Source organism: Pituophis catenifer, unplaced genomic scaffold, assembly GCF_029215685.1.
Source record: "Pituophis catenifer annectens isolate HBS135680 unplaced genomic scaffold, rPitCat1.0.hap2 SCAF_8, whole genome shotgun sequence".
In the NCBI taxonomy this organism is placed as follows: Eukaryota; Metazoa; Chordata; class Lepidosauria; order Squamata; family Colubridae; genus Pituophis; species Pituophis catenifer.
In genome coordinates, this window is record NW_027256888.1 from 44,836,722 (window position 1) to 44,861,363 (window position 24,642).

A 24,642-nucleotide genomic window follows, 5' to 3' on the forward strand; every position below is an offset into this window, starting at 1 on the left:
GTTGAGGTGCGAGTCATTTTTGGCGACGGAACTGACGACTGCCAGTTCCTTGAAGGGACCGCTTTTGTGGGCCATAAAACTTTGGTTTGTCCCAAAAGGAGCCCTTATCCTGTTGACGAAAGGAACCCTGAGAGTAAGGGCGCTGGCTAATGCCTTCCTGAGGCGAAAAATGGAAGGCTGTCTACGATAGTATGGGGTAGCCCGGCGATCCACCCGTCTAGTGGCAGAAGGCAGGACTTTTCTCCTGTCTTTATCCTCGACTAGTAATGGTTCGAAGGAGTCACCAAATAATTTTGATCCTGGGGCTGCGGCAAGACGCCATTTGGCTTTGATATCGGCTGGCCATTGGCACAGCCATAAAAAGGCGCCGCGAGGTGATCGAAGACACCATGGCTCGAGAGGCGTAATTGGCTGCATTGAGCATGGCATCGGTGGCAAATTGGGTTGCTGCAATAATTTTGTTCAGGTCCTGATGGACCCGAACCTCTTGGGAGGGTAAACAGGACTAGAGCAGTTGAAGCCACAGGAGGGAGGAGCAGTGAAAAAGGAGGCCGCGGTGGGGGCCTGAATTGCTGAGGACGAAGCTGGTGCGCTTTCTTGAAGGACAGATCAAACTTCTGTCCTCAGGCTTAAGGCCTTCGGAGGTGTCCCCCGTAAGATAGGGAGAAGGGGACGAAAGTGCAGCTACTGGGCCATCAACCGGAGGTACCTGTAGGATGTTGGCTAATGTAGGTTCCATGTTGTAGTTGCGACAGTCAGATCCACTGGACGTGGGTAGAGAAGCCAGGTTGGACCATTGTTTCCGAATAACGTCGGTGAATAATTGGGAGCAGGGATGAAGAGTTGTTCCGCGACTGGTTCAGAAAATAGATCATGGCTGGTGCCCAACGTAGAGGCCGATGCAGGATCAGTGGAACCAGGATCCAAGAGGCCGGATGTGACCTTGGCCTTGGGTAACAGCGATCTAAAGTCCCCCTTTGAGTGACCTTTGGAAGGCGGAGAGCAGGTATCAGAGAGTTGGTCAGCTCTCTCTGGGGACAGTGCCCTGGAGATGTCCAGGTCTTCATTAGCCTCCTGGTTGTGAGATCCCGATCTGGCACTGACCGAGGGTTGATCCTCGAGGTCAGCTTGCACCTTTTCCGCCTGCAAATACTGACGCTCAAAGGCCCTTTGACGCCTTTGGAGGTCCTTCAGCTCAGCTTGGGATGGTTGCTGAGCTTTCCTGCCTGAGGCAGATTTAGAAGTGGCCTTGTGGCCAAGCTCAGTCTGAGGAGCCTTGCTGGTGGATGGCTGGTCTGCCATAATGGGTGCTGAGGTGACGCTGGTGGTGGCTGTAGCCTGCGCACTAGGGATAGCAGATGGGCAGCTTACCCAGAATCCTGGGAGACGCCAGCACCAGAAACCACTTGCCGGAATAAGCAGCGCTGAGGAGCTGTTAAAGACTATGCTGCAGTAATGGCCGCCGCCAATCTCCGTTGGAAACAAAATGGCCGCCCCACGAGGTGACAAGCAGCCACGAAAGAACATGGCTGCCGGCAACCGTTGGGATGGCTGCTCGTTCAGTAGAGCGGCGCGCCAACGGTGCGATCCCAGTCCGAGCGATGTACTTTCAGGACTGATCTGTAGCTGGTAGGCGGCAGGAGGACCAGTGTTTTAGGATCCGATGTGCCGCAGCTCAAGAAAGAACGGCGCGCACGCTGCGTGGGTGTGCTAGCACCTCTCAGCTGGCAAGCGGCGATCGCGGTGGCGTTTTCAGCCTCAAACTGAATTGGCTAGCTCACACTGTTCTGAATGAGCCGAGAAGGAAACCCAGCTATAGGAGAAAATCCCTGAACTTTGGTCAGGAGTGGATGAAGTTGATAAGCACTCAGAAATATGTCCGGTCAGATCTACTGAGACAAATAAAACTGGAGACGAGGGTCACATGAGGAGGCATGGCCAAAAACATCTTGACTCAGTATCCGGGCAGATCAACTGTATCATCCCACTCCTGACCTACTCCACAGCCCACTGGGAGAATGTCTTGTTATTTGGTGATATTCATTATATTTTCAAGCTTGTAACCAAGGATAGCAATTCAGTGGAAACACCAGCTACAATGCTATTCTGTCTATTTAGAAATTAAAAGTCTCAATGAATCATTGGAAATTACATTAATCCTAATTTAGGATTATACTAAACATTGCTTAAACACTACCATGTCATGTTTAGAGAGTGTTTCAACTGCTATATTAAATTGGTATGTGAAAAATACCTTGCATATTCTATATATAGTGCTATATTGTGCCTATTTGATAAAAAAATGCCTGAAACTATACTGATACATAGATATACTATGGTTACAGTACAGTATTAGATTGACAAAGTGCATGCGTATCATGATATACTATTTGCAAAGAGATTTTTATAATTTATATTTTTACTTAAAAGGTGAAAAAATTATGTGATCTTTAGATACAATTGTAATGCATTATTTCATGAATTTTTAAATTTATGTTCTATTCCAATAGTTTTAAACTTTGCCTATTATTTAAACATTTTGTCTTTAAATGAAATAATTATGTCATTCTACTTTAATTAGTTTTCATCTAATGCATTATTGATTATATATTGAAACTGATATCAACACAACTGCCTTCTTGAAAAATATTTCATGTAGATATACAAAAAAAAGATCTAAGAACTACTGAATTCAAGCAGCCTGTATTAAGCCAATAAGCCTCCACAAAAGAATTAGTCATTTGAAAATTGAAAGATGACAATTAATTCCATCTGAATAAAATAGGGAGGGTTAATTAACTTTCAAAGGTCAACACAGATCATTTTTATGTCTACTATCTATTTATGCCACATTAATGTTGCATAGTTGAAAATTAGAACGTAAGTTCAGGAATTAGTACATAAATTCTAAAACAAAAATATACTTCTCATCTATAATTTTCAGGATTACTGTTGCTCTGTTCTGAATATGTTTTGAAATTTGCAGTTTTGTAATAAAGTCAGTTAACTTGTTTAAATCATTACCTTAAGTTCTATTCGGGTGGTATGTACTTGACACCGATAAGTAGCAAGGAGGAAGTTACCATTTGGCTGTGAAAAAAATATAATTGGAACAGTAAATTTATAAACTAGACTCAAATTTGATCTAGTATGAAAATAAACAGTATAAGCATTAAAAAAGTCAATTTAAAATTCGTTAACTATCACAGAACTTGAGAACATTTAGCAACACCAATTTTCTTTTTAAAAGAAGAAATTTAATAAGTCAATAATAACTCAAATGTTATGTGCCTTAAAAGCATTATTAAAAATAAATTTTATTCAAATTTATTTTATTTATTTTATTTTATATCCAATTTACATACCACCCTTCTCCCTGAGGACTCAGGGCGGTGTACAACCAAATAAAAACATAAATTACAAACATTAAAATAATATTAAAAGAATATATATAAATTTGGCCCCGTAATTTAAAAACAATAACAAACCAATTTAAAACATTTAAAAAAGTTAAGCCAGCCCGGCTTGCTGAAAAAAGAAGGTTTTAAGGGCACAGCAGAAAGCACCGAGGTCTTGGATTCTCCTTATCTCTGGGGGCAGTTGGTTCCAGAGGGTGGGTGCCCCCACAGAGAAGGCCCTCCCCCTGGGGGTCACCAGCCTACATTGTTTAGCTGATGGCACCCCGAGGAGGCCCTCTCTGTGGGAGCGCACAGGTCGATGGGAGGCCGTCGGTAGCAGCAGGCGGTCTCGAAGATATCTAGGTCCTATGCCATGGAGCGCTTTAAGGGTGATAACCAACACCTTGAAGCGCACCTGGAAGACCACTGGAAGCCAGTGCAGCTCATGCAGGAGAGGTGCTGTATGGGAGCGTCATGCAACTCCCGTAACTACCCGCGCGGCCACATTCTGGACCAGTTGGAGTCTCCGGGTGCCCCTCAAGGGAAGCCCCATGTAGAGAGCGTTGCAGTGATCCAGGCGAGGTGACGAGGGCATGAGTGACTGTGCGCAGGGCATCCCGATCAAGAAAGGGCCGCAACTGGCGTATCAGGCGAACCTGACAAAAAGTCCCCCTGGCCACAGCCGTCAGATGTTCTTCCAAGGACAGCTGCGTATCCAGAAGGACACCCAGATTGCGGGCCCTCTCCGAGGGGTCCAAAGACTCGCCCCCAATAGTCAGAGATGGAGTCATCTGACTATATCGGGATGCCGGGAACCACAGCCACTCAGTCTTGGAAGGGTTGAGCTTGAGCCGGTTTCTCCCCATCCAGATCTGCACAGCCTCCCGGCACCGGGACATTACTTCAAGGGCATCGTTGGGGTGGCCAGGGGTGGAGATGTACAGCTGGGTGTCATCAGCATACTGGTGGTACTTCACCCCAAAACCACGGATGATCTCACCCAGTGGCTTCACATAAATGTTGAACAGATGGGGCGAGAGAACCGACCCCTGAGGCACTCTACATATGAGAGGCCTCGAGGTCAACCTCTGCCCCCCTGCCAACACAAACTGCGACCGGTTGGAGAGAAAGGAGAACCACTGTAGCACGGTGCCCCCCATCCCCAACTCTTCCAACCGGTGCAGCATGATACCATGGTCGAAATTGATTAACAACTTTACTTTCAAGTAGATTTGAAAGCCAAAATCAAGTTAACTCCATTGAATTAGATTGCATTACAGCAATTGCACGTACCTCAGATTCACAGTTGGTAAAACTGACCACAGCTGAATTTTTATCCACATCCTTTAGGTCTATAGGAACATCACACTATGGTGATAAACAGTATCAAATTAAAGACAGTTGAATATATAGGTAGTTCAATTGTCTCTTTATATAGTAATTAAGATTCTTGTAAAACCTTACAGTAAAAAGATAGTCTAAAAAAAAAGTTGCTCCTAAACTTGTTTCAGTTTGCTTTCTTTTTAATTATTTCAGTTATGTCAAATATTTCAATAAATTAAACATTATTAATAGATATTGATCCCATGAATTATCATATACATTGCAATACATACACTTTTTTAATACAAGAGCATGACAAATTGTCAGAAATAAATAAAATAAAATAAAATAAATAAATAAACAAAAAGAATGAAATTACAAGAAGACCATGTCCTATGTGATTGACTAATCCTTAGTGCAAGTATTATTTAAAATCTGGCACACACTTCTTTATTCTCTTAAAATAATATCTGTTTTTTCTGTTTGTCCCTTAAAATAAAATATGGATTCATGAGAATATGTTAGTTAAGAGCAGGGCTGAAACTGAAGGGAAAAATTCAAAATTAAGTGTATCAGTTAAGTGAGGTAGGATTTAATAACACAGTAATTTAGTTTAAATCTGTCCATTTCAGGACGTCCAGTGAAGATGGCCAACTGACAATATATCCAGGGAGAACTCCCTGAAAGGGCTTTCTCTAGACCGTCGCTTTTTCAACTTACTAATAAAAGGAACACCGGCATTCCTTTAATTCAGGTTAGGGAAAGTTCTAGAATCGCTCCACAAGATCCTCTATACAGCAACAGTCTGCAAGTAGCTTTGGAGTGAGCTGGTGAGTTGTTCAGCTGGCAGGCAGACTGCAATCACTTTATTGTTGAAAAAGCCGTTTTGGAATTTATTTTTCAAATGGACAATAAATTGTGCCTTTCATTTAATTGCTTTTAGGGATTATTATCTTTATTAAATTAAAAGAGGCTCTCTTCAGCCATAGCCTGTTACTCCTTTTTGAAGATCTCAGCCATTGTGAGGACTTTTTATTGTTAAACAAGAAAGAGTTGCTGAAGACAAGCTAAAATAAGGAAGCATGGAGTATCTTTTTTAATTTTGATGGAGAAACATAAGGGTAGAAAGTTGTGGTTTTATTTTCCTATGTTTAAGTAATTTGTAACTTGGTTTGCTTTGCTGTGGATGGTTAAAACGTTCTAATTTTTATGAATTCTGATTGGCCAGCAATTCTTAAATGACATACTAAAAAATTACTTTTTGGTCACAAGAGGAAGTTAAGAAGATGGAGCAGGGATTTGAGCAAATTATTAGAGATGTGCTTAAAAAGTTATTAAATAAAACTCTTCACTTTATAGTTCAATTATATTCTAAGGATATTATAAAAACTACTCAAACTACTTATCAAACTACTGAGACAATTTCACAAGTAGCTAATAATGCAAAAGACGCAATTGCAACTTTGAAATACAAATCTGACATCAATCTTTATTATGATGATGGTTTTAAGTGTCCCAGCACAATTAAAAGAAGAGTTCCAAGAAAACCTGCAATTTTCAAGAAGACCAGTTTGGGACTTTTTCTTCGTGGATACTAACAAGGTTGAGAATTGCTTGAGAAAAGAGAAGTCTGTAATTCAGGGTTTCCTGGGGTGCGAGTCGATAATCCAGGGAATGTGAAAACTTGGCTTTAGAAGTTTCAAAATTATAGTGTATATGCATAATCATATGCATATAATTATTTATGTAAGGGGTGCGAGAATATATCAGAAGCGTTTTGTAAGGGGTGCGAAGTATAGAAAAGATTGGGAACACCTGCTATAATTACTTGATAGACATTCCAAAGAAGAAAAAAGATTTTATTTTATGAAGATAAGTTGGAAGGCGTGACTTAAATTTAATATTAAAGTTAATTGGAGTTAGGATGGATTTTTACCAATCTGATATATGTAATAGAAAGAAATTTAATATGTAATAGAAAGAAATAGAAAGAAATCTATGTTAAGAGGATGTTAAAAAAATATGTATTAGAATTAATTTTACAAATACTTTTAAAGAAAAGTTTAAAGTTTTAAAATGGATGTATAAAGGTTTTTTTCCCTTTAAGGTTAAAGAATCTGAAAAAGTACAGTAAATTTTGCTAATATAAATTATAATAAAGATTAATAAGTGCAAATAGAAATATATATATATATTTGCAGCAAAGAAAAAAGGTAAGGATGTTTAGATTGATTACTTTATTCAAAGAAAACAATATATCTAAGATATATTTGTTTGTATTAGGAAACTACATCTGGATTTTGTGCTTGTGATGAAAAAATGAAACTCTGACTTTTGCTGCTGAGATATGTTTGTTGTTATAGAAATGGCTAGTATGTATTATTGTATAAAAGTAAAAAATTTAGTAAAGTAAAGTAAAATCAGAATTTTAGTAAGAAAAATCAGAAATTAACCCCTTTTTTTTCCTATCTACACCACACTTTCCCTTTTTCCCTTTTCCTATTCCCTAGTTCCCATTATTTTTATTTTCTTTGTATTTTATACTCTGATAAACTAATAAAATTTTTGAACTTGGAAAAAACCTATCCATTTCAATCTGATTTTCTATACTTCAGTTTTTGTCAGAATACATATCTGTCCTAATTCCACCCAAGTATAATCAGAGAAAAACTGGATAATTTTAGGAATTCATCTATTTTAAAGATAAACAAGTATCCAGTTACCAAGATTTACTAAGTTTCTATAAATAGAGTCTCACCTGTAACAAGACAATATCAATTGCTGCCTGGACTTCTAAAACAAGGCTGTAGCTGGCATCATCTTTGTTTAATGCAAATTTATCATTTATACTGAATGTTGGGACTGCTGAAATAGCAGTGCTAGACTGAGAAGACTGCTGGTATTTTTCACGTTCTTGAAGTACTTTCATCTGTAACTGTTCCAATTCATTCCTATAACACCACAATAATTAGCAAACAAAATTACTGTATGTGTATGTGTGCACGTTTATGTGCGTGAGAAAGGGAGAAAGAAAGAGAAGAGAGACAAAGACAAGGTAAAATGGCGCCACTTAGAATAAAGCTGCCTAGAATTTATTTATTTATTTATTTATTTATTTATTTATTTATTTATTTATTAGATTTTTATACCGCCCCCTCTCCCGAAGGACTCGGGGCGGTGCACAGCCAAAGTTAAAAACATACAATATAAACAATTAAAATACGTTTAAAACAGAATTAAATCTAAAATGGCTCCCCAATTTAAAATGCCTTACCCATACCCCTATAAAAAGACGAATTTAAAATTTAAAAATTTAAAATTTCCACATTTAAAAAGGGGGGAGATTTAGGCCAGGCCAGCTTGATAAAATAGAAAAGTCTTAAGCGCGCGGCGGAAGGTGCGCAGATCCGGGATCCTACGTATCTCCGGGGGGAGCTCGTTCCAAATCGTAGGTGCCCCCACAGAGAAGGCTCTCCCCCTAGGGGCCGACAGCCGACATTGTTTGGCCGACGGCACCCGGAGGAGCCCCTCTCTATGGGAGCGTACTGGCCGGTGGGAGGCTATTGGTGGTAGCAGGCGGTCCCGTAAATAACCAGGTCCTAAGCCATGGAGCGCTTTAAAGGTGATAACCAGAACCTTGAAGCGCACTCGGAAGACCACCGGGAGCCAGTGCAGCTCGCGCAGGAGAGGTGTCACATGGGAACTCCAAGTCGCTCCCATCACCACCCGCGCGGCCGCACTCTGCGCCAGTTGGAGCCTCCGAGTGCACCTCAAGGGGAGCCCCATGTAGAGAGCGTTGCAGTAATCCAGACGAGAAGTAACGAGGGCATGAGTGACTGTGTGTAGGGAGTCCCGATCTAGATAGGGACGCAACTGGCGGATCAGGCGAACCTGATGAAAAATCCTCCCGGACACGGCCGTCACATGCTCTTCTAACGACAGCCGTGAATCCAGGAGGACACCCAAGTTGCGAGCCCTATCCGTGGGGGCCAATGATTCGCCCCCAATAATAATAATAATAATAATAATAATTTTATTTCTATACCGCCCTTCTCCCGAAGGACTCAGGGCGGTGTACAGCCAGTTTAAAACACAAGACACAACAATAATTAAAAATTAAAATAATTAAATAGATTTGGCTGCTTTAAAAACTCTAAAATTTAAAATACCCCAATTTAAAATTATTATATTGACAGCCCTGCCTGGCGGAACAACAAGGTCTTCAAAGCGCAGCGGAACACCCGGAGGTCAGAGATCTTGCGTATTTCCGGGGGCAGTTCATTCCACAGGGCTGGGGCTCCCACAGAGAAGGCCCTCCCCCTGGGTGTCGCCAGCCGACATAACTTGGCTGATGGCACCCTGAGGAGACCCTCTCTGTGGGAACGGACTGGTCGGTGGGAGGCTATTGGTGGCAGAAGACGGTCTTGAAGGTACCCGGGTCCTGTGCCATGGAGCGCTTTAAAGGTGGTAACCAACAATAGTCAGCGATGGCATTAGCTGACTATATCGGGACGTCGGAAACCACAGCCACTCGGTCTTGGATGGGTTGAGCCTGAGCCTGTTCCTCCCCATCCAGATCCGTACGGCCTCCAGGCACTGGGACATCACTTCAAGGGCATCGTTGGGGTGATCCGGGGTGGAGATGTACAGCTGGGTGTCGTCAGCGTACTGATGGTACTCCACCCCAAAACCACGGATGATCTCGCCCAGCGGCTTTACATAAATGTTGAACAAAAGGGGCGAGAGGACCGATCCCTGCGGCACCCCACATATGAGGGGCCTCGGGGTCGACCTCTGCCCCCCTGTCAACACAGACTGCGACCGGTCGGAGAGAAAGGAGGAGAACCACCTTAGTACGGTGCCTCCCACCCCCAACTCTTCCAACCGGTGCAGCATGATACCATGGTCGATGGTATCAAAAGCCGCTGAGAGATCTAACAGGACCAGGACAGAGGAGCAACCCCTGTCCCGAGCCCTCCAGAGATCATCAACCAACGCGACCAATGCCGTTTCCGTGCTGTATCCAGGCCTGAAACCCGACTGGAACGGATCCAGATACGACGCTTCATCCAGGTACTGGGGAAGCTGTCCCGCAACCACACTCTCAACAACCTTCGCCACAAAACGAAGGTTGGAGACTGGACGATAATTAGCCAATATTGCCGGGTCCAGGGAAGGCTTCTTGAGGAGGGGCCTCACCACCGCCTCCTTAAGGGCGGCGGGGAAGACACCCTCACCCAATGAAGCATTTATAATCCCCTGGAGCCAGCCTCGCGTCACCTCCCGGGAAGCCAGTACTAACCAGGAGGGACACGGGTCCAACAAACATGTGGTCGCGTTCAATCTACCCAGAATCCTGTCCACGTCATCTGGGGTCACAGGATCAAACTCATCCCAGATAACAGTCTCAAGGCCTGCCTCCGTCACTCTCGCTGGATCTACCCAGTCAGAGTCCAGACCTTCCCGAATCTGAGTGATTTTGTCATACAGATACTGAACAAAGTCCTCGGCTCTTCCCTCCAAGGGGTCCTCCCGCGCTTCCTGGTGGAGCAGGGAGCGGGTCACCCTAAACAGGGCGGCCGGGCGATTATCTGATGACGCAATAAGAGCAGCAAAATGCGTACATTTTGCTGCTTTTATCGCCACTAGGTAAGTCCTAATATGGGATCTAACCAGTGTCCGGTCCGATTCAGAAAGACTAGCTCTCCAACTACTCTCTAGGCGTCTTTTCCGGCGCTTCATCTCCCTCAGCTCCTCGGTAAACCAAGGAGCAAGGCGAGATCCGCGCCGGGTCAGAGGCCGCAAAGGCACGACTCGATCCAGGGCCCCAGCGGCCGCCCTATCCCAGGCGGCCACTAGGTCTCCAGTCGAGGCGTGAGCCAGAACCTCAGGAATTGGCCCAAGCTCCGTCTGGAACCTATCGGGTTCCATCAGGCGCCTGGGGCGGTACCATCTTATCGGTTCCGCCTCCCTGCAGCGGGGTGCCACGGTACGAAGGTCAAGGCGAAGGAGAGAGTGATCCGACCATGACAAGGGCTCGATGACTACATCCCCTATCTCAAGATCACTCAACCACTGTCCAGAGACAAAAAGCAAGTCCAGTGTGTTTCCCCCGGTGTGCGTAGGGCCATGAATTAGTTGGGTCAGATCCATGGCCGTCATGGAAGCCATGAACTCCCGAGCCACCTCAGACGTCTCGCCCACGGACGGCAGGTTGAAATCCCCCATGACCATAAGTCTGGGGGTATCAACCGCCACCGCAGCAATAACGTTGAGTAGCTCAGGCAGGGTTGCTGCCACGCGGCAGGGAGCCAGGTACGTGATCAGCAAGCCCATCTGAACCCCATGGCCCCACTTCACAAGGAGGGACTCACAACCAGCTGTCTGAGGTACAGTGGTCTCCCTGGGCCTAAGGCCTTCTCTAATAATAACCGCTACTCCCCCGCCCCTCCCTTGTGACCTCGGCTGATGGAATGCGCGGAAGCCTGGTGGGCACATTTCTACCAGAGGGACCCCTCCCTCCGGGCCCAACCAGGTCTCCGTAATACCCGCCAGGTCCGCTCCCCCCTCCTGAACAAGATCACAGATGAGGGGGGCTTTATTTACTACGGACCTGGCGTTGCACAACATCAGACGAAGGCCCGGGCCGTGAGGATCTATGCAACCTGGCAAACGGGTAGAGCCTTGGGGGCCGGAGCACCCTACCGCTTGGAGACAGCGGGTGCGTGCTCCCTTAACATGATATGGCCCCCTGCTCCCGCCATATCTACCCCTCCCACTCACAGTACTGATGGTAAAAACACAGTCCGAACAAGCTCGACCCCCTCCATTGCCCCCGGGTCCCCCACCCGCCCCGCCGCGCGTCGTGGCCGGGCCCGACCCTCCCCTTGGTGGGTTATCCCCCAAACCCACGCCCCTAATTCCAATACCACCCCCCTCCCCCCTCCCCAAACCCCTTAAAAGGTTAGACATAGACAATTTTAAAAAACCCCGCAACCCCCTCTTTGCGACATGCCACCTCTCGGGGTTCCAAAGCCCGTCATCGAGGTAGGCCCTCGATAAGAGTGGAGGGCCAAGCCTGCGAGAGGGGGGAGTCTCGCAGACCAAGAAGCTCCGCTGCTGAGTACAGTTTGGTCAGTGGCTTGCCATGACCATATCCTAAGGGTCCTAAAAGGACAGGGAAGAAGGTAGGGAAATGGGGAATCTCACACATAATTCACAGGACCAAGTCCACTGTCCCCTCACAACAGAGGACACAGTCACAATCCACAACGACCGCAATCCAAGGGGGAAAATCGATCCAACCACCCTCTCACGGTGATTAGAATAGCTCCATGAAGAGATAAGTGACAAATAAATTTAACAAATAATAACATCATCAAACATCCACATCCCAGGTCCTTGGAAAGGACTCAATAGGTACACAAAAATGCCAAATCTGGCTGACTGCGATGGACCATAATAGTGGAAATAAATTCATTAATATTAAAATTGTAAGCAGCAGAATTTTTCTTGGTGGTCCCCATTTTATGGAATATTCTCTGCCTTTGCTTACTCTAAAAGTCTTTAAAAATTGTCCAAAACACCATTATTGTGTGTTGATTCTAAGCAAATTGTGACTTTGATGTTCTATTTTCGAATTATTGATTTCAAATATTATTTTTAATTCATTGTTTTAAACATCATTGTACCCCACACAGAAAAGAGGGGTAAAATAAAGACTAAAATGCAAAAACAATACTGTAATTGAAATCGGTAGTAAAAAAGTAGTACATCAAAGTCACTGTTTATTTAATCCGCAATTTACAATGGCAATTGGGATCTGAATTTCCATTGGCAAACAATGCAACTATAAAGCATGATTATATCACTTAGCAATGGCAACCCCTGTAGTACCAGTTGCCAAATCCCATGGTTGTTGGGCGAGGTTACTTCCTACTGACTTCCAACAACCAAGTCAGAGAGAAAGCTGGCAGGAAATTGCAATTGTGCTAGGATGCAGAAGGATACACTAGGCTGTGTCTGCACTATATTTAAACTGGGGAATTCTGACCTAATGTTAACCTAGGAAATTAAGCCAGCTATATGACAGGAAGCAAATCTGATTATGATATGCATAACTTCATAACTATGTTAATTTAACTTGTATTGATTATGTAGGCCATTAAATATTACCAAATAGATAAAGTGTGTTTATAAAAACTATTTTATTCTCAAAAAGCATAAAAAGTCTCCTGCAGGAGAGTTTATAAAAAAATAAAGTGATGCAAAACAACTACCGGTACTGAAAGTTTAATAACAAATTATCACAAACATTTGGCTGGCCGTTTACAAGGCAACTAAGTAGCAAGTATATAATTAGGGTGTACTGATATAAAACAACTCAAAATGTGGGCCACATTAGGGCAAAATCATTATCTCAGTATCATTTTTGCAGTTTCACAAAATTGCTACATTACCTTAAGGACAAAACTTTATTCTGCATTTCATGAGTCATTTTTAATTCATCTAATCCACATTCTCCATGAATAGGTTCTGTAGTTAATCCAGACACCCATCCTAAAAGATGAATATATTTTAGATTCCTATTGTTATGCAAAATTTTAGGTATTTCTACTAGGTAGAAAATAGGTAAACTCTATAAATCTGTAAGTTTAAAAAACTGTCTACATTTTGCCAGCTACCAATGTTTTATTTTATTTATTTATTAAATTATTTGCTGCCCGCATTGCCACAAGTCATATGCCGGATAAGAAGCATTGTTAAGAATTGGAAGTTACATAGAACTGTAGAAATTCAAGACTGGAAGATGAAAAGTCTACTAGAACTGCTCCCAAAATGCTCTACAAACAGAACTCTCACATTACTGAAAACAGCCTTCAGAAAAGGTCCATCATATAGTATTGCTTATACAGTATAACAAAGATCTGCATGGCAGAGTTGCCAGAATAAACTTTTTCTATGATTTCTATGAAAGTCATCTAAAGTATGCAAAAGAAAACCTTTGTAAGACTGAAACTATGGGAACAAAGTGTTCTGGACCAATGAAATATGTAAAAATTGAACTTTTTAGCCACAAACTACATAAACACATTTGAAGATGGCAAACATATTTTGGAAAGTCAACATGTCCTAAAAGTTAATGTTCCAAGTCACTGAAGAAATTGAAGCTGAAAAGAGATTAGACATTTAAGCAAAATAGCGACCTAATATACCAGCAAAACAATGGAGAAAAGAAAAACAAGATTTTGAAATGGCCTTCACAGTAGTCAGACTGAAATATTTTTGAGGACCTGTGAGTATATCTAACATCTGTAGTAAATGCAGGGAGACCTAAAAATATTTCTCAACTATAGGAGTTATAGAGTGAAAGAAAAATTCCCAAAGAATCTAGTCTAAACACAGCCAAAATGAATTTACAATGAACTGACTAAATAGGTGTCCAAAAAAGAGGCAATATATGTAACAACTGTTTTTAAAAAATACTATTTTATTCTTGTTAAATTGAAATTAAACTGAAAATCTCTGAAAGTAAAAGTAAAATTAACCTGAAAAAGTTGACGTTACAATCTCATCATAGCCCTCTTTTCCAACACAGCCACCTTGGATGGATGTGACACTCTCTGACAAGGCCTAAAACAACAAACAAGAACTTTTAACATATATTTACTTTTCCATGTTGTTTAAAATCTTACAAAATAATTCTGAAAAACTCAGATTTCAAAAAAGTTGAAAAAGCAGATAGTAAGAAAGTTATCTAATACAAAACACTTGTAATTACTTATAAAATACTTATAAAAATGAAAGGAGGATAATTGAATAAAATTGAAAATATGATTTTAATCACTAACTCTTACATTTCAAAAGGATTGCATAAAATAGGTATTATTTGCTTTTTGTTATTGTATATTCTTTCTCTACATTTCTCTTATATTAAGTCTATGGCACTTCTGCCTCTAGACCAGGGGTGTGTCATGTGCTGGCCACGCCCACCCAGGTTTAGCAAACGGGGGGAAAGTTGTGATATGTCATGTGACAATGTGAGCTGCTCTAGACAGTACAATTTTAGTTATCACATTTAAAAAAGGATATACAGGTAGTCATTGACTTATGACCACAATTGAGCCCCAAATTTCTGCTGCTAAGCGAGGCATTTGTTAAGTGAGTTGTGCCCCATTTTACAACCTTGCTTGCCACTGTTCTTAAGTGAATCAGTGCAGGTGTTAAGTTAGTAACACAGTTTTAAGTGAATCTGACTTCCCCATTGACTTTGCTTATCAGAAGATCAGAAAAGGTAATCACAGGATCCCAGGACATGCAACCGTCATAAGTATGAGTCAGTTGCCCAGGATCTGAATTTTGATCATATGACCACAGAGATGCTGCAATGGTTTTAAGTTTGAAAAATGGTCATAAGTTACTTTTTTCAGTGCTGTTGTATCTTTGAACAGTCACTAAATGAACTGTTGTAAGTGGAGAACTACATGTAATAGAATCTGAAAAGGTGAAAAAGTAGGCAGTCAAAAGAACTGGGGTTTTTAAACATCTAGGATTTTTGAGAAAAGGAAAAAAAAATAAGGCAGTTGAAGGAGAACATGACCAACACAATTTGTAAACACCCTCGAGAGGGTGCTAGTTGACTATTATGGGAAACAAAATGCAGGACTAAGATGAACTCTGCCTTGATCCAACAGTGGTATATTTTTATTCAGATAAAGCAGCCACCTTGCTAAAACTAAATAGGTCATTTTTTTCTTATTTATTTATTGAAGGAAGAGGGAGAAAGAGAGAACAAACTATTTAGGAAAATAAACATAATAAATTGTTTTACTATAATTGGAAACAATAGATTTACACAATATACTTACATATTCATATTTAAAAACAGGGCTCTTTTCAGTTTCAAATTTATAGATCTCTAATATTCCATCATCTCTACCAATGAGCAATTCTTTAACCCCATCTCCCAAAATGTCAAAACTATCCATACATAAGATGCCTGACAAAAAGAATAAACAGATATCTATATCAATCATTTAATTTCATATAAAATAGTTATTTATACTTGTTGTCATAATAAGTTATATTATATTAGGTACTAGATAACGCCTAAATTTCAAACCAATTTGATTGAAATTTTTACAAAAATAGTAATGAAAAACATTACTAAGATAGAATCTTATGTACAGAATTTACTGCTTTTTTTCCTATTTTTAAATAATATATTTTTTACCAAATTGTACTAAAAACTGTTACAAGACACTTAGGAAAACAACACAAAACACTTACCACCTCTTTTTTTCTCATTTCCAATTTTCCACTTTTCTATTGGAGAAACACCAGTAATCTGTACCAAGCCAATTTTGCCATCAGATGTCCCAAACAGAACATCTTCACCAGAATCGCCTAGAAATATAAATGAAAACTATTATTAGAATAATTACTGAGTAGAATTCTACTTTCTATTCAGTGGATTCCAAAATTTTTAATTTCAATTTTAGGAAATAAAAAAAACCACTTTGCTTCATTTCTTATCACTTTATATAAAATGGATCAGAATAATTCTGTTATAGAAAATACCCATGATAGCATGTGGAATTATTAAAACAATAATTTATGAAAATCAGATTCATAATTTTAATAACATTTAAAAGACTTCTAAACCTTCTACTTACCACCATTTCCATTGTTCAAGGCCAGAACAGCAGGTGGACCTGGGACTTCCATTTCATACAGTAAATCTGAACCCTCAAAAAAATGAAATGGAGATACTGTTACTTGTAATCCCTAACATTTAATTTTAATTTAGAAGAGATATAAAGAATTTTTTTAAATTTCAAAACTGTTTTCCTGCTTTTAGAATGGAATGAAAACTGCAGCCGATTGTCAACTGCATGCCCCTTTTAAACTTAGATATTTAAAATCCCTACTTGAAAGAACAGTACACTAGGACCTGAATTGCAGACTGTCCTATTTCCTCTTGGGCTCTGACGTATACATTACTAGCAGAATTGTTAAATTGATAGATAAGGCAGTTCATCAAAGAATCCATTATTCTGAATAGATCAGAATATTATGGAAAGGCAATACATTTATTTGAATGTTGGTTCTTTGTATTTAGCAAATATGTATTTTACTACTGTATTTTTTGCCTATTACTTTTCTGGAAACAGACTTTGTATTATATCTTTTTTTTTTTAATATGATTGTAAGACTAATCAATCAATGAACGATCTAAACTATCAAATTATCAAAAATGGAGCCTAATTCATCACAACCAGGGATGGGTTCTACTTACCTTTACTACCGGTTTGCAATGAGATCACACACGCATGCGCAGATCATCAATTATGACATCCGGGCGGGTGGGTGGAGCCCCCCCCGCCGGTTTTACTACCGGTTCTAAAGAACCAAAGAGAACCGGGAGCAACCCACCACTGATCCCAACACATACATTTATTCCAAACTAGACTGCAGACCCAATCAAAGAACAAATGATTTCTCAGCTGCTCCAGAATATAAAATTAAGTGCCTGCAGCTCAGTTAAGCCTTTTTGAAGTTTCACTCCTTAAATCACTGCCTAAAACAGAATTTCCAGAATCAGGAAATCTTTCTTCTTCTCAAAACTAATTTAGTACTTTCTACCAATTCCTGCAGACAAAGAATTAGAGTAGCATTAAACTTGCTGCTCCTAAGGCTGATCCCTAACTTCCAATTTACAGAGAGCTGTACAATTACCCCAAACTGAATAATAATCTTTCATGAAAAAGGAATTTTCCAAATATACATTAGCTTTTATTCAACTTACCAGAATTGCTGCAAGCAGATAAAATTTCCTTGCAAATGATTGTATACAATTATTAGTATGAACAGATGAACAATCTTCTGTTTCATTGTACTAACTTATCTTTTCACTAATAAATAATGGTTACTACTAATAAATCAGGCTTCAATAATGGCAACAAACAAAAAAAGGTTTACCTGCAAAACTCTAAGAACTCTATCTTGACATGCTAATACTGGTATAATGCAAGACAGTTTATCTGGTGGAAGACAGAGAACATCGTTGATTTTATCCCCCGATAGATAATAGTGCTGATCTTTACAGTCACAGTAATGGTTATAAATGTAGCTTGCACCAAGAAAGAGATCTGATCCAGATATATACCTAAAATAATAACAGCATTGTAATTAAAACTTTCAAAAAAAGTAAAGCACTGATTTGGGAACATTATAATTTGTTAAGTATTCATACACTTGGAATCAACATAACATAACATCACCATCATGTGACGAATCACAACTTTCCCCTTCGCTAAACTGGGGGTGTGGGTGGTCAGTGCGTGACACATCTAGGCCACTGACCGTGAGTTTGATACCCCTGCTATAACATATCAATAAAGCATGGTTCCAGTCAAACCTGTGCAGTCTGTTTCCTGATTTGACCTAACCTGAAAGTCAAATGGAGTTTTACTTTCCCCCTTAGACATGGTCTGTAATTTTGAGAGTTCTCCTAGATATTCAGCAGGTGACACCTATGGCTAGGAAGGCTTTTTCACAGGTATATGTAGCCATTTGCAACTAGTCAGGAATCAGAAGATCCTGCTCATGGTCAATCCTTCCCACAGTTTAGAAACCTTTTAAAAATGTTCCTCTTATGGGTGACAAAGAAAGAGGTTCTTTATAATATGCAAGTGAAATTTGCAGCATGATGGTTTAATTAGATGCATTTTCTTTTTGTCTATATGTTTCAGTCAGTTTTAAGTTAAATATAGTAAGTAACTAAGCACTATTAAGTCAATGTTTAATATACACACATAGCTTTGATGTTTTCAGTGAGGTTGGTGTTAAACGAAAGAAATTGTTTCCCTTTTTTTGTGAAACCTCGAACCTCAGAACCAGCAGCCACGAAAATTTTCTCCTGAAGAGTATTAAGAGCACCTCCCAGTTCTAGTCTTGCAATCTTTTCTCCTGGCAAAGTCTTGAATACTGGCTAAAATACAAAAAATAAAGTATATTCTGTATCATTACAAAATAAAGATAAATCGGATTTGAATCACGGAAAATATAGGTTTTTCTTTCTACTGTCATAGTGCATTTGAAAATGTGATCCTTCAAAATGGTTATCTTTATAATTACTTGACATTTTACAATAGTAAGTTATTTTGTTAATTTAAGTGTTCATCTATAGAAATCAATAAATAAACTTACAATAGCTTCTCCTTTTTTTATTCCAAAGCAGGTAATAACACCATCATGGTCCCCAGTAACAACCTTTAAAGTAAAATAAGAGGATATGTATATACTATTGTTTTAAGAGTACAAAGGAAAGCCAATCCTTTTTGTTGGGTGTATAATTATACATTCGGATATAGATTTTTTTCCTCTTCTATTTAATTCTTCTTCTTAAAATGCTGTGTGATACTTCAAAATGGTTTGCTTGTGAAAAAAGAAGTTTTGTGAAACCATTTGAATGGAATGGGTGCAAATATAAAATATCACAGGCAAATATTCAAGGAAGGAATTCCAGTAAATAGCCAATTTAATATACTAAACCTGGAAGAATTAAACTCATGGGCAGAAGAGATATAATTGTACTTAAAAGGATAAAAAAGAAAAGATACTAAAGCTACGGAGACTGGGGAAAAAAGACAAGTAATTTATGTAGAAACTAGAGAAATAGTGTATAGTCAGGATGGATATTATAGAAGAAACCTCAGGAAAATAATGGAATGAAATTAAATAATTGATTCAAATTGTATAGACTTCTGTCAAATGATATATGAGAAAAAGTAAATATTTATTATGTTGTAAAAGTAGCATGACTTGCTGCCAAATTATATATAAAAATAGGAAAATTAAGAGGTAAATTTAAGCGTTTTAAACATAAACATGAGATTAAATCACAAGATCATTATTTGTAATTTAGGATAGTACACACATAAAGTAGACACATTTTTTCTATACTATTTTTCCTTTTTAGAAAAAGGTACAATTTTTAAATGTGATCTTTATGACATACAATTATTTTAATAAATACATTTCTATATAGCCTTGAGCTCCTGAACAAAGTATAGAATATGAAACCAAATAAATAAATACCTTCTGTGTAGCTTTGCGTCTTGATGCAGGGAGCAATTTCATGGTTTTCTGAGATGTCACACCCACCTAGTTGCAAATAAAAAATGTTAGTATTTATATTTGACTCATCCATTTTAAAACCAATTTTCATTTATCAAAATGTCAGTATACTATAATTATAGAGAAAAACAAATATTTAATTATTAAAATGCATGCTTTCCAACATGATATTGGCTTTCCAACATATCATTGGGTACGCATACATATGCTTTCGCTTTCTTTTTATATGTATACAGGCAGTCTTCAACTTAAAACCATTCATTTAGTCACAGTTTGGGTTATAATGGCACTGAAAAGAAAATGACTTATGACCATCTTTCACACTTACGATTTTGCACAATCCTTGTGGTCACATGATCAAAATTTGGATGCTTGCCACTGGCATATATTTATGGCAGTTGCAGTGTCCCAAGGTCATGTGATTACCTTTGCGAACTTCTGTCAAGCAATGGGAAAGCCAAATTCACTTAACAACTGTGATACTAACTTAACAACTCCAGTGATATAAATAACAACTAAGGCAAGAAACAACTAAGGCAAGAAACTCACTTAGCAAGTGCCTTATTTAGCAACAGAAATTCTGTTCCAATTGTGGTCATAAATTGAGGGCTACCTGTTTATGATACTAGGTAAAAGAGTAAGAGATTATGATTAAATTGTAAGCAGGCTAAATAGAGATTTCCCCCCCACCGTCAGTTGTGTCTGATTTTCATCAGCTAACTGGACACGTCCCTGCAGTTTTCTTGGCAGGTTTTCAAAAGTGGTTTGCCACTGCCTCCTTCCCAAGTTCGAGAGAAAGTGAGTGGCCCAAAGTCATCTGATTTCGTGCCTAACGTAGGATTAGAACTCAAAGTATCCCAGTTTTTAGTTTGATGCCTTAACCACTACATCAAACTGGCTTTCTCTCTTTATCCATTTTAATTTCAAAATATCCAGCCTCAAAATATTTTACCTTGCAAATATTGCAAACTCAAAACTCTTCTAAATCTTTAAAGCAGTGAGTTCAAAATGATTTGAACACACTCATTAAGCGTAAGCCTCCCTGAAAACAGTGGAACTTAATGGCAATTAGGCACAAATCTTATGATTCGCTTGCTCAAAGAGCAAGCAGCAACCATGGCTAGCTTTCTTTAGTGCACCAACTCCAGGTGGTATACTGTACAACCATAAAAGCAAATTACAACACCCTAACAAAAAAGTAATAACAAGAACAAAAAAGCCAGCCAAATTTTGAGGGAGATCATGCCACAAATCAGGTACCACATCAGTGATGGGTTCCTACCGGTTCTCCCCGGTTTGGGAGAGCTGGTAGTGGAAATGTTGATGTTAGAGTGAACCGGTTCGCTCCGACCGACAGCTGGGCCCTCCTGCCCGCCCCTGCGCTATACCTACCTTTATTCCTTCGATTTTAGTCCATCTAAAATCTAAAAAGGCGCGGCAGAGCGGATTGCCATGCCTCAGCTGTTATGGACTTCAATGCGCTTGCACAAAGCATGTGAGCAAAGCGAAGCGGTGGCAACACCGGTTAGAACCCACCACTACATCACATCCAAAAAAATATGCTTTCTAAGTCTTGACAGACAGCATTGTTTCAAGGAAGAGAACTAAACAGTGCCTCTTCTACTGGAACACGTGGAATACAACAAATAAACCACTTCTATGTGCTAAAGAGCTTTACAAACACCTTGAATGGAATCCCACTGTAAGCATGTGCACTCAGATAGCGGTGTTAAATGGACATACTGAGGTTTCCTGATAACTACTCATTCTGTTACATTTTGCACCAATTGCAACCTTTAGGTCAGGGGTGTCAAACTGGCAGCCCATGAGGCAGATGTGTCACGTGCAGGCCACGCCCACCCCAGCTCCGCAAAGGGAAAAAAACGTAGAGAAAGTGACATGATGGCAACGTGATGCCGCAAGTTTGACACCTGTGCTCTAGGTGGTCTTTAAAGGCAACCCCACATAATATGCACTTGCAGTATTCCAACTGTGAGGTGACTAAGGCATGAGTCACCACAAGCAGAGCCTATTTCAGCAATGGTCACCATTAGCACACTAGAGTTAGCCACAGCTATCACTTGTTCCTTGAGGAGGAGTTGCAGGTCCAAGAGAACCCTACCCTCAATTGTGAACTGGGTTTAAGTGAGGGAATGCTGCTCAAGGAACAGGAAACGGGCCCAAAACAGAACCTAAGAATAAAGTATAGAAATATTGAAATATGAAGTAGTATTGAATCTTTTACATAAGGTCCATTTTAAGAAGTCTGTTAATAGTTTTATGATGATACTAGGGTTACCAGATCTGAGTTGCAGAAATATGGACACCCAGGAGATGGTAAAAAAGAGGTCTGATCTTATTAGTGGTCATCAAGACTTCTGCAGCCCAGATTATTTTAGTCCCAGTGATAAACAGGGATACAAAACCCCATATTTTTCTGTATTCCTGGTATTCCTTTGTGGACCCAGATTCTGAAAATAAGAAATGTACTTGTTTAATACATGGGATTTACGTCAAGACAACTATATTCCAAGCAAGTAAAGTACTGGACTGAAGCCAGAGTATCCCTGGGATCAAAGCAGTCGGGAGGGTGGGCAATCCAAGTTTCAACTTCTCTGTGTGTGTGCGCACGCGGGCAACTGATACATGATAAATGGGGCAGGGATTTGATTACAAGCCACTAACTTGATTTTTTGATCCACCCACCCCTTTTCCTCAGATGTTTGACTGCAGCTGCACATTATTTCATTTTATAATAATGCCCCTAGTAGGGCCTATATTTGATTAGATGCATTCTTTGATGTATAAGCTATGCCTTCCTTGCTTTGCAATATACTAAATTCCCTTTGTCTTAATTAGAAGTTAGAAACAATTAAAATTAGATAATCATTTATCTCTCGAATTAGCACTCTCGGAAATTTTCCTCAAAACTTCCTTACTAATAAAAAAAACCTCCAATGATGGAAGTTTAACTAACAAAAAAGATAAAGGGTAACTCTGCAGGTTATAAGTTATTTTTATACCCAAAAGACTGGTCTCATTCTTTTTTCTCACTGGATTTATTAAACTATTCAAAAAAAGAATATAGACTTCTCTTCCTGCAAATCATTGGTAAAATTGCTCATTCCCAAGCAGGAATTGTCAAAATGGTGCCATCCAGATGGGTTGGGCTGCAACTCCACCTCCCGGCCAATACTGTCAATAGGTCAATCTTTTTGCGGGAAGGCTGCCATAGAAGTACGAGTAGGGGTGGTCTGCAGTAACAACTGCATAGAGAAGGAAGAGTCAAAAAACGATGCTTCCGAGGGAGAGGGGCGCAAAACAGCCGACATTCGCCGTCACAGGCATCGCGTCCGGCCGCTGTACCTGCAGGTAATCCATCCGGTTCAGACTCAGTTCCATGGCAATGGGCAATGGGCAACGGGCAAGTTACCAAGGCTGGCTTCGGCTTCCTCTTTCCAGTACTCCGCGGGCATCAGTATCGCGAAAACTTAAGGCCTAAATACTATCTCCGGACCTCTCGTTACTATGGCGACGAGGCAGGTTTGCGTTAACCCGACAATGCCCTGATTTTTTATTGGAGGCGGTGCGCTCGTGGGCGGTACGCTTCGCTTTAAACGCCCTTCGTGATTGAAGAAGGAGCTGTCACTCAAGCAGAATAAATAAATAAATCCCCAGCTCGGGATAAAAACTCAAGAGCATCTGAAATTTGGAGGCGAGCCCAAGAAGGAGGCGAAGTTTCCCAAGCGGAGTCTTGGATTTAGCAGGGGAACAAGGTTGGCTGGGCGATTCTGGGGGTCTGAAAAATCTACACATTTCAGAGTTGTCAAGTTTGCGAAACACCGGGTTAGGCGAAGGCATTTTATTATCACATAATAATTCGAGGTGTGTGTTCAGGCGGGCTCTACCTACAATTAACTGAAAGGTGTTCTATGTAGTTAGCCAAGAACCGTGTTTTACTCAATTAATTCACGGGCGTATTATTTATTTACCAGAGCCTGGTGGTGCAGTGGGCTAAACTACTGTTAAAGTAGTATTTAGCTGCCAGCTGCCTGCAATTACTGCGAGTTCAATTCTCACCAGGCTCAAGGTTGACTCAGCCTTCCATCCTTCCGAGGTAGGTAAAATGAGGACCCGGATTGTGGGGGCAATAAGCTGACTTTGTATAAAATAGGACACCGCTTGGGGGGTGGGGGGCAAAAGCCCTACTAAGCAGGTATATACAAAACTCTGAAGGCTATTGCTTAAAAAGCATTGTAAGCCGCCCTGAGTCTCCGGAGAAGGGCGGCATATAAATCAAACTAATAAATAAATAATAATAATATTAGAATTCTTTATTAGCCAAGTGTGATTGGACACACAAGGAATTTGTCTTTGGTGCATATGCTCTCAGTGTAGATAAAAGGACAAGATGCATTCGTCAAGAATCATAAGGTACAACACTTAATGATAGTCAGGGTACAAATAAGTAATCAAATCATACTAGGAAACAGTCAATATAAATCGTAAGATACAGCAGCAAGTTACAGTCATACAGTCCTAAGTGGGATGGATGATGGGAAGATTAATAGTAATAGTAATGCAGACTTAGTGAATTGTTGAAGGAATTATTTCTTTTTTTATATTATTATTATTTATAATTATTATTATTATTATACAATTCACTACAATACCACTAACAAATTGGTATAACATGTCTGTTAGTGGTCATCTAGTTTGTGGTTCATCGTGCTGGGCAAAATAATAATCGGTGTATGCAGTATTTTAATTGAAGGTACAT

The 24,642-nt window shown here is 40.1% G+C and overlaps 1 protein-coding gene across 1 annotated transcript in view; it reads right to left on the reverse strand.

Annotated features, from left to right (window-relative positions):
• The window catches only part of BBS7 (Bardet-Biedl syndrome 7), a 30,584-nt gene extending 7,269 nt beyond the window's left edge, over positions 1 to 23,315 (reverse strand). Inside the window, exons 1-13 of the mRNA XM_070948507.1 lie at positions 23,229 to 23,315; positions 19,824 to 19,889; positions 18,933 to 18,995; positions 18,539 to 18,714; positions 17,703 to 17,889; positions 16,397 to 16,469; positions 16,011 to 16,127; positions 15,590 to 15,720; positions 14,270 to 14,354; positions 13,181 to 13,280; positions 7,480 to 7,672; positions 4,692 to 4,766; positions 3,025 to 3,090 (exon numbers count right to left, since the gene is read on the reverse strand). Coding sequence (XP_070804608.1) covers positions 3,025 to 3,090; positions 4,692 to 4,766; positions 7,480 to 7,672; positions 13,181 to 13,280; positions 14,270 to 14,354; positions 15,590 to 15,720; positions 16,011 to 16,127; positions 16,397 to 16,469; positions 17,703 to 17,889; positions 18,539 to 18,714; positions 18,933 to 18,995; positions 19,824 to 19,889; positions 23,229 to 23,264 — 1,368 coding nt within the window. The 5' untranslated portion in view covers positions 23,265 to 23,315. The remainder of the gene's footprint in view (positions 1 to 3,024; positions 3,091 to 4,691; positions 4,767 to 7,479; positions 7,673 to 13,180; positions 13,281 to 14,269; positions 14,355 to 15,589; positions 15,721 to 16,010; positions 16,128 to 16,396; positions 16,470 to 17,702; positions 17,890 to 18,538; positions 18,715 to 18,932; positions 18,996 to 19,823; positions 19,890 to 23,228) is intronic.
• Between the last annotated feature and the right edge of the window lie 1,327 nt (positions 23,316 to 24,642).